The sequence below is a fragment of the Oncorhynchus mykiss genome, chromosome 13 (genome assembly GCF_057628025.1).
Source record: "Oncorhynchus mykiss isolate SJ-2025 chromosome 13, ASM5762802v1, whole genome shotgun sequence".
In the NCBI taxonomy this organism is placed as follows: domain Eukaryota; kingdom Metazoa; phylum Chordata; class Actinopteri; order Salmoniformes; family Salmonidae; genus Oncorhynchus; species Oncorhynchus mykiss.
This window is the reverse complement of record NC_143034.1, coordinates 77,640,590-77,655,418: the sequence shown is the minus strand read 5'-3', so window position 1 is coordinate 77,655,418 and position 14,829 is coordinate 77,640,590. Positions and strand designations below refer to the sequence as shown.

Sequence of the window (14,829 nt, the reverse complement as noted above, 5' to 3'; positions counted from 1 at the left end):
ATAATATCTGGCATGCTAACTGTTCCTCCATATTATCTGGCATGCTGACTGACTGTTCCTCTATATTATCTGGCATGTTGACTGTTCCTCCATAATATCTGGCATGCTGACTGTTCCTCCATAATATCTAGCATGCTGACTGTTCCTCCATAATATCTGGCATGCTGACTGTTCCTCCATATTATCTGGCATGCTGACTGTTCCTCCATAATATCTGGCATGCTGACTGTTCCTCCATAATATCTGGCATGCTGACTGTTCCTCCATAATATCTGTCATGCTGACTGTTCCTCCATAATATCTGGCATGCTGACTGTTCCTCCATAATATCTGGCATGCTGACTGTTCCTCCATAATATCTGGCATGCTGACTGTTCCTCCATAATATCTGGCATGCTGACTGACTGTTCCTCCATAATATCTGGCATGCTGACTGACTGTTCCTCCATAATATCTGGCATGCTGACTGACTGTTCCTCCATAATATCTGGCATGCTGACTGACTGTTCCTCCATAATATCTGGCATGCTGACTGACTGTTCCTCCATAATATCTGGCATGCTGACTGACTGTTCCTCCATAATATCTGGCATGCTGACTGTTCCTCCATAATATCTGTCATGCTGACTGTTCCTCCATAATATCTGGCATGCTGACTGTTCCTCCATAATATCTGGCATGCTGACTGTTCCTCCATAATATCTGGCATGCTGACTGTTCCTCCATAATATCTGGCATGCTGACTGTTCCTCCATAATATCTGGCATGCTGACTGTTCCTCCATAATATCTGGCATGCTGACTGTTCCTCCATAATATCTGGCATGCTGACTGTTCCTCCATAATATCTGGCATGCTGACTGTTCCTCCATAATATCTGGCATGCTGACTGTTCCTCCATAATATCTGGCATGCTGACTGTTCCTCCATAATATCTGGCATGCTGACTGTTCCTCCATATTATTAGTCATTTGTGTCAGTGCCATACATGTTGAATGTCCTTCCCTACAAGCTGAAAGTCAGTTGTTTGTTTGTTTACTGTGTAGACGCCAGGGACGGTAGAGAAAGTGAGACACCCCACTCCATTGTTTTTTCTGACTGGGGCGGGGCCACTCCGGGCTACTTATTGGCCCCGCCCCGCGGAGGGGTGCCTCAGGACCGGACATCTCACTAGCAAAAAAAAATCTGAGTGGGGCGAGCGGGAGGGGACAGTAGACCAGAGCCAGCTGTTCCCTGTCTGGTGTGATTATGACAGATATTATGGAGGTACAGCCAAGGCAGAAAAGTAGCTGCTGCCTTGGCAGGAACTAATGAGGATCCATAATAAACCCCAGGAAGAGTAGCTGCTGCCTTGGCAGGAACTAATGAGGATCCATAATAAACCCCAGGAAGAGTAGCTGCTGCCTTGACAGGAACTAATGGGGATACATAATAAACCCCAGGAAGAGTATCTGGCTCCAGAGAGCAGCATGTAGGAGGTAAACCAGACATACAGACAGACATACAGACAGACAGACAGACAGACAGACAGACAGACAGACAGACAGACAGTATTACCTGTATATGACTGAGGCTCCACAGAGCAGCATGTAGGAGGTAAGACAGACAGACAGACAGACAGACAGTATTACCTGTATATGACTGAGGCTCCACAGAGCAGCATGTAGGAGGTAAGACAGACAGACAGACAGACAGACAGACAGACAGTATTACCTGTATATGAGTGAGGCTCCACAGAGCAGCATGTAGGAGGTGATGGTAAAGAGGTAAGCTAGCTGGATGTTATAACTAGACTGGCCTCCACTCAGCACACTGTTACTGCTGTAGACACCATAGTACAGCATGGACACGTTGAACCACCCCTACACACACACACACACACACACACGCAGGGAGAGAGAGACAGGGAGAGAGGTATGGAGTGACAGAGACAGTGAGAGGCAGGGAGAGAGATAGACAGGGAGAGAGGCAGGGAGAGAGAGACAGGGAGAGAGGTATGGAGAGGCAGACAAACAGACAGATAAGCAGGGAGAGAGGAAGGGAGAGAAACAGGGAGAGAGAGAAACAGGGAGAGAGGCAGGGAGAGAGAGAGAGACAGACAGGCAGACAGACAGATGACACTTTAGACTTAGTTACTGCATCTTTAAAACAGAGTGTGTATTTGTGTGTGTCTGCGTATCCTATATGTATGCATGTGTCCGTGTCAGTGTGTCCACTCACCACTCCAGTGAGGAGCTCCAGTCCCCTGAACCCGGCAGTTGCCCCGGCGCCCTGAGTGTCGGTGCCAAGCAGCGCCCACGGCAATGTGATGAAGGAGAGGTTGAGGAGGGAAGAGAGGAGGTTGAAGAGGAGCAGCCATCTTAGAAACAGGAAGTAGCAGAGGACAGCAGAACCAAACCTTCCACTGATCTCCCTCAGAGAACCGCGCCACAGAGAGAGAGACTGTCTGAAAAACACCACACTGCTGCACCTACGAACAGACTGAGAGACAGAGACATCTAGTGACTACTACAGGATATGGGTTCTGACCAGTGTCCTCTCTAACAGGTCTATCTAGTGACTACTACAGGATATGGGTTCTGACCAGTGTCCTCTCTAACATGTCTATCTAGTGACTACTACAGGATATGGGTTCTGACCAGTGTCCTCTCTAACATGTCTATCTAGTGACTACTACAGGACATGGGTTCTGACCAGTGTCCTCTCTTACATGTCTATCTAGTGACTACTACAGGACATGGGTTCTGACCAGTGTCCTCTCTTACATGTCTATCTAGTGACTACTACAGGATATGGGTTCTGACCAGTGTCCTCTCTAACATGTCTATCTAGTGACTACTACAGGATATGGGTTCTGACCAGTGTCCTCTCTAACATGTCTATCTAGTGACTACTACAGGATATGGGTTCTGACCAGTGTCCTCTCTAACATGTCTATCTAGTGACTACTACAGGATATGGGTTCTGACCAGTGTCCTCTCTAACATGTCTATCTAGTGACTACTACAGGACATGGGTTCTGACCAGTGTCCTCTCTTACATGTCTATCTAGTGACTACTACAGGACATGGGTTCTGACCAGTGTCCTCTCTTACATGTCTATCTAGTGACTACTACAGGATATGGGTTCTGACCAGTGTCCTCTCTAACATGTCTATCTAGTGACTACTACAGGATATGGGTTCTGACCAGTGTCCTCTCTAACATGTCTATCTAGTGACTACTACAGGATATGGGTTCTGACCAGTGTCCTATCTAACATGTCTATCTAGTGACTACTACAGGATGTGGGTTCTGACCAGTGTCCTCTCTAACATGTCTATCTAGTGACTACTACAGGATATGGGTTCTGACCAGTGTCCTCTCTAACATGTCTATCTAGTGACTACTACAGGATATGGGTTCTGACCAGTGTCCTCTCTAACATGTCTATCTAGTGACTACTACAGGATATGGGTTCTGACCAGTGTCCTCTCTAACATGTCTATCTAGTGACTACAACAGGATATGGGTTCTGACCAGTGTCCTCTCTAACATGCCTATCTAGTGACTACTACAGGGTATGGGTTCTGACCAGTGTCCTCTCTAACATGTCTATCTAGTGACTACTACAGGACATGGGTTCTGACCAGTGAGATCTGCTCCCAACAGTCAGTGCAGCTTGTTCTCTCTAGACTCCTCCTGGAGAACTTCTCTGCTAAGACACGGCACCTGGAAACACACAGTAGTGATGAGACGGTTGACCCATAGCCCGCAGTCCCCGCAGTTATATCTGTAAAGGACTCTCAGACCATGAGAAACAAGATTCTCTGGTCTGATGAAACTAAGATTGAACTCTTTGGCCTGAATGCCAAGCTTTACGTCTGGAAGGAAACCTGGCACCATCTGTATGGTGAAGCACGGTGGTGGCAGCATCATGCTGTGGGGATGTTTTTCAGCGGCAGGAACTGGGAGACTAATCAGGATCGAGGGAAAGATGAATGGAGCAAAGTACCGAGAGATCCTTGATGAAAACCTGCTCCAGAGTGTTGAGGACTTCAGACTGGGGCAAAAGGCCAAGACAACGCAGGAGTGGCTTCGGGACAAGTCTCTAAATGTCCTTGAGTGGCCCAGCCAGAGCCTGGACTTGAACATGATCAAACATCTCTCAAGGTTTTACTGCTAACCTACAAAGCATTACATGGGCTTGCTCCTACCTATCTCTCTGATTTGGTCCTGCCGTACATACCTACACGTACGCTACGGTCACAAGACGCAGGCCTCCTAATTGTCCCTAGAATTTCTAAGCAAACAGCTGGAGGCAGGGCTTTCTCCTATAGAGCTCCATTTTTATGGAACGGTCTGCCTACCCATGTCAGAGACGCAAACTCGGTCTCAACCTTTAAGTCTCTACTGAAGACTCATCTCTTCAGTGGGTCATATGATTGAGTGTAGTCTGGCCCAGGAGTGGGAGGGTGAACGGAAAGGCTCTGGAGCAACGAACCGCCCTTGCTGTCTCTGCCTGGCCGGTTCCCCTCTTTCCACTGGGATTCTCTGCCTCTAACCCTATTACAGGGGCTGAGTCACTGGCTTACTGGGGCTCTCTCATGCCGTCCCTGGAGGGGGTGCGTCACCTGAGTGGGTTGAGTCACTGATGTGGTCATCCTGTTTGGGTTGGCGCCCCCCCCCCCCCTTGGGTTGTGCCGTGGCGGAGGTCTTTGTGGGCTATACTCAGCCTTGTCTCAGGATGGTAAGTTGGTGGTTGAAGATATCCCTCTAGTGGTGTGGGGGCTGTGCTTTGGCAAAGTGGGTGGGGTTATATCCTTCCTGTTTGGCCCTGTCCGGGGGTGTCCTCGGAATGGGCCACAGTGTCTCCTGACCCCTCCTGTCTCAGCCTCCAGTATTTATGCTGCAGTAGTAGTTTATGTGTCGGGGGCTAGGGTCAGTTTGTTATATCTGGAGTACTTCTCCTGTCCTATTCGGTGTCCTGTGTGAATCTAGGTGTGCGTTCTCTAATTCTCTCCTTCTCTCTTTCTCTCTCTCGGAGGACCTGAGCCCTAGGACCATGCCCCAGGAATACCTGACATGATGACTCCTTGCTGTCCCCAGTCCACCTGACTGTGCTGCTTCTCCAGTTTCAACTGTTCTGCCTTATTATTATTCGACCATGCTGGTCATTTATGAACATCTTGACCATGTTCTGTTATAATCTCCACCCGGCACAGCCAGAAGAGGACTGGCCACCCCACATAGCCTGGTTCCTCTCTAGGTTTCTTCCTAGGTTTTGGCCTTTCTAGGGAGTTTTTCCTAGCCACCGTGCTTCTACACCTGCATTGCTTGCTGTTTGGGGTTTTAGGCTGGGTTTCTGTACAGCACTTTGAGATATCAGCTGATGTACGAAGGGCTATATAAATAAATTTGATTTGATTTGATCTCTGTGCAGCAACGCTCCCCATCCAACCTGACAGAGCTTGAGAGGATCTGCAAAGAAGAATGAGAGAAACTCCCCAAATACAGGTGTGCCAAGCTTGTAGCGTCATACCCAAGAAGACTCGAGGCTGTAATCACTGCCAAAGGTGCTTCAACAAAGTACTGAGTAAAGGCTCTGAATACTTATGTAAATGTATTCTTTTAGTTTTAGATTTTTTTTATTTTAAATAATGGCTTTGTCATTATGGAGTATTGTGTGTAGATTGATGAGGAAAGACAACGATTTAATCCATTTTAGAAAATGGAAAATGTGGAAAAAGGGGGAAGGGGTCTGAATACGTTCTGAATGTTCTGTATAGACTGCGCTGCGTAAGCCTGAGCTTTAGGGCCTAACTGTACGTCTAACGGATGTGAAGCGGCTAGCTTAGTTAGCGGTGGTATAGCGTTTCAATAGCGTTTCAATCGGTGACGTCACTTGCTCTGAGACCTTGGACCAGTAACCGAAAGGTTGCGAGTTCAAACCCCCGAGCTGACAAGGTACAAAATCTGTCGTTCTGAACAGGCAGTTAACCCACTGTTCCTAGGCCGTCATTGAAAATAAGAATTTGTTCTTAACTGACTTGCCTGGTTAAATAAATAAAATAAAAAATAACATATTGGTTTGTCTCTGTGAAAAGTAGTTGAATGCGTCATAATGTGTGTTTACCTGATGTTTCTGCGCTCCCCCAGACTTACAGGAAGGCCTCGTACAGCTTTGACTCTGTCTCTGGACAGCATGGTAACCAGCTCTCTCACCAACTCCACGGTGTCTGCTCAACAGGAGAGCGATAGGGCAGAGTAAGGTTATGTCCCAAAGGCAACCTATTTCCTTATCAGGATTTTTTTTTTTTTCTGCATATGAAATTCTAGGGCGGGCTGCCAGAGTGTTGGTTTTTCTGCATATGAAATTCTAGGGCGGGCTGCCAGAGTGTTGGTTTTTCTGCATATGAAATTCTAGGGCGGGCGGCCAGAGTGTTGGTTTTTCTGCATATGAAATTCTAGGGCGGGCTGCCAGAGTGTTGGTTTTTCTGCATATGAAATTCTAGGGCGGGCTGCCAGAGTGTTGTTTTTTCTGCATATGAAATTCTAGGGCGGGCTGCCAGAGTGTTGGTTTTTCTGCATATGAAATTCTAGGGCGGGCGGCCAGAGTGTTGGTTTTTCTGCATATGAAATTCTAGGGCGGGCTGCCAGAGTGTTGGTTTTTCTGCATATGAAATTCTAGGGCGGGCTGCCAGAGTGTTGGTTTTTCTGCATATGAAATTCTAGGGCGGGCTGCCAGAGTGTTGGTTTTTCTGCATATGAAATTCTAGGGCGGGCTGCCAGAGTGTTGGTTTTTCTGCATATGAAATTCTAGGGCGGGCGGCCAGAGTGTTGGTTTTTCTGCATATGAAATTCTAGGGCGGGCTGCCAGAGTGTTGGTTTTTCTGCATATGAAATTCTAGGGCGGGCTGCCAGAGTGTTGGTTTTTCTGCATATGAAATTCTAGGGCGGGCTGCCAGAGTGTTGGTTTTTCTGCATATGAAATTCTAGGGCGGGCTGCCAGAGTGTTGGTTTTTCTGCATATGAAATTCTAGGGCGGGCTGCCAGAGTGTTGGTTTTTCTGCATATGAAATTCTAGGGCGGGCTGCCAGAGTGTTGGTTTTTCTGCATATGAAATTCTAGGGCGGGCTGCCAGAGTGTTGGTTTTTCTGCATATGAAATTCTAGGGCGGGCGGCCAGAGTGTTGGTTTTTCTGCATATGAAATTCTAGGGCGGGCTGCCAGAGTGTTGGTTTTTCTGCATATGAAATTCTAGGGCGGGCTGCCAGAGTGTTGGTTTTTCTGCATATGAAATTCTAGGGCGGGCTGCCAGAGTGTTGGTTTTTCTGCATATGAAATTCTAGGGCGGGCTGCCAGAGTGTTGGTTTTTCTGCATATGAAATTCTAGGGCGGGCTGCCAGAGTGTTGGTTTTTCTGCATATGAAATTCTAGGGCGGGCTGCCAGAGTGTTGGTTTTTCTGCATATGAAATTCTAGGGCGGGCTGCCAGAGTGTTGGTTTTTCTGCATATGAAATTCTAGGGCGGGCTGCCAGAGTGTTGGTTTTTCTGCATATGAAATTCTAGGGCGGGCTGCCAGAGTGTTGGTTTTTCTGCATATGAAATTCTAGGGCGGGCTGCCAGAGTGTTGGTTTTTCTGCATATGAAATTCTAGGGCGGGCTGCCAGAGTGTTGTTTTTTCTGCATATGAAATTCTAGGGCGGGCTGCCAGAGTGTTGTTTTTTCTGCATATGAAATTCTAGGGCGGGCTGCCAGAGTGTTGTTTTTTCTGCATATGAAATTCTAGGGCGGGCTGCCAGAGTGTTGGTTTTTCTGCATATGAAATTCTAGGGCGGGCTGCCAGAGTGTTGTTTTTTCTGCATATGAAATTCTAGGGCGGGCTGCCAGAGTGTTGTTTTTTCTGCATATGAAATTCTAGGGCGGGCGGCCAGAGTGTTGTTTTTTCTGCATATGAAATTCTAGGGCGGGCTGCCAGAGTGTTGTTTTTTCTGCATATGAAATTCTAGGGCGGGCTGCCAGAGTGTTGTTTTTTCTGCATATGAAATTCTAGGGCGGGCTGCCAGAGTGTTGTTTTTTCTGCATATGAAATTCTAGGGCGGGCGGCCAGAGTGTTGTTTTTTCTGCATATGAAATTCTAGGGCGGGCTGCCAGAGTGTTGTTTTTTCTGCATATGAAATTCTAGGGCGGGCTGCCAGAGTGTTGTTTTTTCTGCATATGAAATTCTAGGGCGGGCTGCCAGAGTGTTGGTTTTTCTGCATATGAAATTCTAGGGCGGGCTGCCAGAGTGTTGTTTTTTCTGCATATGAAATTCTAGGGCGGGCTGCCAGAGTGTTTTTTTTTTTTCATGCAGCCTAAGGCCGTACAGTGTCAAATAAAACTCTAGGGGAAAAACGCATTCAGTGTAAACCTAAACAACTAACACCATGTAGAAAGTATGGAGAAAAGTATGCCCCATTTTGGGACTGTATCATATGACTGGAGCAAGAACGGCTTTGTGCAGAACAAGCCGTTGTTTTTCAATAGAGGAGGAACGGCTCATAACGCTCTGGTCAAAAGAAGTGCCTTCCGAAAGTATTCAAACCCCTCGACTCATTCCACGTTTTGTTGAGATTGCAGCCTGAATGGATTAAATATATGTATTTCCATCTACACATAATGACAAAATGAAAACATGTTTTTAGATTTTTTTTGGTGCAAAATTTATTGAAAATGAAATACAGAAATATCAGCTTTCTGATCACTGAAACTGTACACAGCCCATCTGTAAACAACACACCCAACTACCTCATCCCCATATTGTTATTTATGCTCTTGCTCTTTTGCCCCCCAGTTTCTCTACTTGCACATCATCATCTGCACATCTATCACTCCAGTGTTAATGCTAAATTGTAATTATTTCTCCTCTATGGCCTATTTATTGCCTTTACCTCCCTACTCTTCTACATTTGCACACACTGTACATATATTTTTTCTATTGTGTTATTGACTGTACGTTTGTTGATGTGTAATTCTGTGTTGTTGTTCTTGTCGCACTGCTTTGCTTTATCTTGGCCAGGTCGCAGTTGTAAATGAGAACTTGTTCTCAACTGGCCTACCTGGTTAAATAAAGGTGTTCTCAACTGGCCTACCTGGTTAAATAAAGGTGTTCTCAACTGGCCTACCTGGTTAAATAAAGGTGTTCTCAACTGGCCTACCTGGTTAAATAAAGGGGAAATAAAAAATAAATAAAAAATTGGATTTGGCCTTTGCCTAGCTCCATTCCGTTTCTTTTTATCCTAAAAACTCCCTAATTCTTGCCCGATGACAAGCATACCCATAACATGATGCAGCCACCACCACGCTTGAAAATATGGTACTCAGTGATGTATTGTGTTGGATTTGCCCCAAACATAACACTTTTCAGGACATTACATAACAATTCAGGACATAAAGTGAATTTCTTTGCCACATTTTTAGCAGTTTTCCTTTAGTGCCTTATTGCAAACAGGATGTATGTTTTAGAATATGTTTTATTCTGTACAGGCTTCCTTCTTTTCACTCTGTCATTTAGGTGTTGGGTTACAGAGATGAGGTAGTCAATCTAAAATCATGTTAAACCCTATTATTCCACAAAGAGTGAGTCCATGTAACTTATTATGTGACTTGTTAAGCACAGTTTTACTCCTGAACTCATGTAGGCTGGCCATAACAAATACTTACTGAAGGCATTTAAGCTTTTCATTAAAAAAACAACAACAACAACAACAAAAAACACAATTCCACTTTGACATTATGGGGTATTGTGTATAGGCCAGTAACACAACAAAATGTGGAAAAAGTCAAGGGGTGTGAATACTTTCACTGTAGGGAATAGAGTGTCATTGGTGATGCACAATAACATGGTACTGACCATTCTCTACTCACACACACACACACACACACACACACACGCACGCCCACACACTCAGTGACATGGTACTGACCGTTCTCCATCTGCTCCTTGGCCTCCTCCTCTGACAGCCCCAGTCTCCCTACAGCTGTACCCTGTAGAGGGAGCGGACTCTGCCTGCGACAACCACGCACTACAACACACACACACGCACACATGCACACACACACACACACACACACACACACACCATCATCATCTATAGACCTGTGCCTCGCCTGTAACACACACCCACTACACACACAGTGAGTACACCCACCCAGGATAGCTGTTCCTGTCTGCTGTCTGCTGGTCATCCTGTACCTGGTAGCAGTATCCATGGGAACCCTGGGTCCAGGGCTGGCTGTAGGGGGAAGAGGGTGGGAGAGAGAGAAGCAGGGAGGGAGAGAGTTGTAAGCTAAGATACAGCTGTATTTACAGGGCTGTGTCCCTCGTCTGGGCCAAGCCATCAGCCAACAGAGCCCTGGACAAAAGCAGCAAAGTACTATATAGGGAATAGGGTGCAATCTGAGGTGCAGAACTCACACTGGCCTAGCTGCCGTTTGGGTCCCCACAGCTGAGGGGGGAGAGGGGGGTCTGAGCTGGGCAGCCCCTGGTCCTTACTCCATGGCCCCAGCCCCCTCTCCACATCCTGGGGTACAACAAGGCCCTCTGGAGGCCTACTCCACCTGGAAGAGTGGGGTGGGAAGGAAGAGTGGGGAGAGAGAGAAGGGGGAAGAGAAAGGAGATAGAAAGGAAGGGGGAGAGAGAAAAAGAGAGATAGCGGAGAGAGAAAAAGAGAGAGAGCGGGAGGGAGATAATTAATGGAAACACAAACTGACTAAAAAATATCTCGATTTTTGCACAGGTCTGCACACTCACCTCTTATCAGTTGGTTTTGGAGCCTGATCACTCCTATAAGGAGATGCAACGAAGGCACTGGTAAAGCGAGACATGGCTAACTAACAAGCCAAGTCTTCAACCATAAATAAACAGCAAAGGACGTCTGTCTGAGAAAACACAAGTAGTTGGAGAACAGTTATAGACACGGGCTAATGTATGTAGCTGACCAAACTATCAGAAGCCAGGTAACGTTAGTTAACTCACTCGAAGTGGCTAGCACAGCTAGCTAGGTACTGTACCTAGCTAACTTGACAAGCCCGCTAGTTAGTTAGCTAGAACAATTTGTGGTCGAAAAAATTGCAAGTTGTGTTTTCTTGATACTTAGTTACTTCAAGTAATTAAGCTGTCCAACGCGTGATGTAAATAGTACATTTCACATAAAAGTACATCAAACTTACATGGAATAATTTCTAAGCTTAGTTAACTGTTAGCTAATGTTAGCTAGCTAAGTTAACTGTTGGCTAATGTTAGCTAGCTAAGTTAACTGTTAGCTAATGTTAGCTAGCATACCTAGACGCTTTAGATTCGGCCGTTGGTTGGTTTCAGTTGGGAAATTATAACTTTACACCAAAGATTTGACTAAATTTCCCTATCAAAATCTATATTTCATCAATGTGAATGCAGCAGAGACCTATAAGGAATCAAATAAGAACAAAAAAAACGCTCACCTTTCCTCCCAACTGACAACAAGCACTAAAACTAAATTCAGGGAAACCGTCACTAGATGGCACCGTTGAGCCATATACAGTAACGTTATACTGGTAATAAATATGCCATGATGCACTCAAATCATAAACTAGCTGCAATCGAAACCACTACCATTTGTTTGACATATTTTAATCAAACCAGGCTGAATTCATAGGCTACATCATACACCAGATGTACACAACACACCCCAAGACACATTCAAAACACATGTTTTTGCTTCACACAACATAAATACAGAGATAGGCCAGTCTGTCAGTCAGTTAGACTCTTGGCTTTACAGAGATAGTATCTTTAGGTTTGAGAAGAAGGTAGGATGTCTGCTCTAGGGTAGTGTCCCAAATGGCACCCTATTTCCTATATAGTGCACTACTTTTGACGGGGCTTTTGTTAACAGTAGTGCACTATATAGGGGAGAGGGTGCCATGTGGGACACCGGCTGTGATTCATGCAGTCAGTCACGATGTTAATGAAGACACAAACAATCCCCGAGGGGTGTGTGTGGCAGCTTGTTGCCTAGAGGTTGTTGCCACAAGTGTAGTGTGATCTGAATCTGTGTGACAGGTACTCAGACTCTTCTTTAAATACAGAAAACACTCTCTTTCTCTCTCTCCCGCAATCTCTCTCCCTCACACTCTCTCATGTAAATGTATGCAAAGCCAACGTGTACACTAGGATCATGACAGCATGCTGAGAAACACAACACTACTCATTCTCTCCCTCCCCCTTCTCTCTCTCAATTCAATTTCAATTTAAGGGGCTTTATTGGCATGGGCAACATATGTTTACATTGCCAAAGCAAGTGAAATAGATAAACAAAAGTGAAATTAACAATAAAGAATTAACAATAAACATTACACTCACAAAACTTCCAAAAGAATAAAGACATTTCAAATGTCATATTATGTCTATAAACAGTGTTGTAACGATGTGCAAATAGTTGAAGTACAAAAGAGAAAATAAATAAACATAAATAAGGGTCTTATTTACAATGGTGTTTGTTCTTCACTGGTTGCCCTTTTCTTGTGGCAACAGGTGACACATCTTGCTGCTGTGATGGCACACTGGTATTTCACCCAGTAGATATGGGAGTTTATCCAAATTGGGTTTGTTTTCAAATTATTTGTGGGTCTGTGTAATCTGAGTGAAATATGTCTCTCTAATATGGTCATACATTGGGCAGGAGGTTAGGAAGGGCAGCTCAGTTTCCACCTCATTTTGTGGGCAGTGAGCACATAGCCTGTCTTCTCTTGAGAGCCAGGTCCGCCTACAGTGGCCTTTCCCAAAGGCAAGGCAATGCTCACTGAGTCTGTACATAGTCAAAGCTTTCCTTAAGTTTGGGTCAGTCACAGTGGTCAGGTATTCTGCCACTGAGGAAATATACAAGTCTGCTGTTAATGATAATGCAGAGGATTTTCCAAAGGTTGCTGTTGACACATATTTCCCGGTAGTTATTGGGGTCAAATGTGTCTCCACTTTTGTGGATTGGGGTGATCAGTCTTTGGTTCCAAATATTGGGGAAGATGCCAGAGCTAAGGATGATTGTCACGGCCGTTGTTGGAGGAAGACCAAGGTGCAGCGTACATATCTTTATCTATAATGTCGCCAACAAAACAAGAAATAACCAAAACGCCTGTGACGCTTACAAGGGCTATAGTGCCCCTAACAAAGACAACTTCCCACAATCACAACAGGGAAAAAAAGGCTGCCTAAGTATGATTCCCAATCAGAGACAACGATAGACAGCTGTCCCTGATTGAGAACCATACCCGGCCAAAACATAGAAATACAAAAAACATAGAAAACAGAACATAGAATGCCCACCTAAATTACACCCTGACCAAACCAAATATAGACATAAAGTGGCTCTCTAAGGTGTGACAATGATGTTAAAGAGTTTAAATATAGTCAATTGGAATCCTAATTTCATTGAGGATACCATCAACACCATCTAAAGACTCTAAACCAAACCAAAGATCCAATCTAAAGACTCTACACCAAACCAAAGATCCAAACTAAAGACTCTAAACCAAAGGCCCAAACTAAAGACTCTAAACCAAACCAAAGACCCAAACTAAAGACTCTAAACCAAAGACCCAAACTAAAGTCTAAACCCAGCATGATTACCAATCCAGACACCACTACAGTAGACACCACCCAGCATGATTACCAATCCAGACACCACTACAGTAGACACCACCCAGCATGATTACCAATCCAGACACTACTACAGTAGACACCACCCAGCATGATTACCAATCCAGACACTACTACAGTAGACACCACCCAGCATGATTACCAATCCAGACACCACTACAGTAGACACCACCCAGCATGATTACCAATCCAGACACTACTACAGTAGACACCACCCAGCATGATTACCAATCCAGACACTACTACAGTAGACACCACCCAGCATGATTACCAATCCAGACACCACTACAGTAGACACCACCCAGCATGATTACCAATCCAGGCACTACTACAGTAGACACCACCCAGCATGAGTACCAGTCCAGACACTACTACAGTAGACACCACAAAGCATGAGTACCAATCCAGACACCACTACAGTAGACACCACCCAGCATGAGTACCAATCCAGACACTACTACAGTAGACACCACCCAGCATGAGTACCAATCCAGACACCACTAGAGTAGACACCACCCAGCATGATTACCAATCCAGACACCACTACAGTAGACACCACCCAGCATGATTACCAATCCAGACACCACTACAGTAGACACCACCCAGCATGATTACCAATCCAGACACCACTACAGTAGACACCACCCAGCATGATTACCAATCCAGACACCAGCCTTGTTTTTCATCCCTTACTGTCTCCTCTCTGCTCTAGAGAACAATGGATGGTTCTGGGTTCTAACTGGTTCCAGATCAGTGGTAGTGGCTAATGTTCTCTGTTCTCCTCGCTCTCTCCCCAGGGCCCAGGATTCCTGTACCTGTGTGTGTGTTCATGTGTCTGACTGCATTCATCTTTGCCAGTGTGTTCTGTGTTCAGCTAGTAGAATCCACTACCCAGGGTTCTACTCGCCTCCAGTGGAACATCTGTCAGTGCTGGGGTCCACATACACTGCTCTCGTCCTGACAGGATGGTGTGCTGCCAACACTTTTAGCCCCAAGATGACGTGTGTGTGTGTGTGTGTGTGTGTGTGTGTGTGTGAGTGTGTGAGTGAGTGAGTGAGTGAGTGAGTGTGCGCGAGTGTGTCTGTGTGTGTCTGCCTACATCTGTACCACTGCCAGTGTGTGTGTGTGATTGTGTGTGTGTGTGTGTGTGTGTGTGTGTGTGTGTATATATACG

At 45.6% G+C, this 14,829-nt stretch overlaps 1 protein-coding gene across 4 annotated transcripts in view; it reads right to left on the bottom strand.

The window, feature by feature from the left end:
- LOC118937835 (transmembrane channel-like protein 5) overlaps window positions 1-11,515 on the bottom strand; it is a 33,785-nt gene extending 22,270 nt beyond the window's left edge. For 3 of the 4 annotated variants that reach the window (XM_090197773.1, XM_090197774.1, XM_090197775.1), the window contains exons 1-9: window positions 11,462-11,515; window positions 10,773-10,900; window positions 10,437-10,579; window positions 10,171-10,254; window positions 9,946-10,044; window positions 6,115-6,217; window positions 3,629-3,710; window positions 2,220-2,480; window positions 1,713-1,861 (exon numbers count right to left, since the gene is read on the bottom strand). In XM_090197773.1, the coding sequence (XP_090053899.1) occupies window positions 1,713-1,861; window positions 2,220-2,480; window positions 3,629-3,710; window positions 6,115-6,217; window positions 9,946-10,044; window positions 10,171-10,254; window positions 10,437-10,579; window positions 10,773-10,846 (995 nt within the window). In that variant the 5' untranslated portion in view covers window positions 10,847-10,900; window positions 11,462-11,515. Of the gene's footprint in view, window positions 1-1,556; window positions 1,593-1,712; window positions 1,862-2,219; window positions 2,481-3,628; window positions 3,711-6,114; window positions 6,218-9,945; window positions 10,045-10,170; window positions 10,255-10,436; window positions 10,580-10,772; window positions 10,901-11,461 lie in introns of those variants that run through there. The other variant, XM_090197776.1, reaches the window with a different exon arrangement.
- Window positions 11,516-14,829: the final 3,314 nt, after the last annotated feature.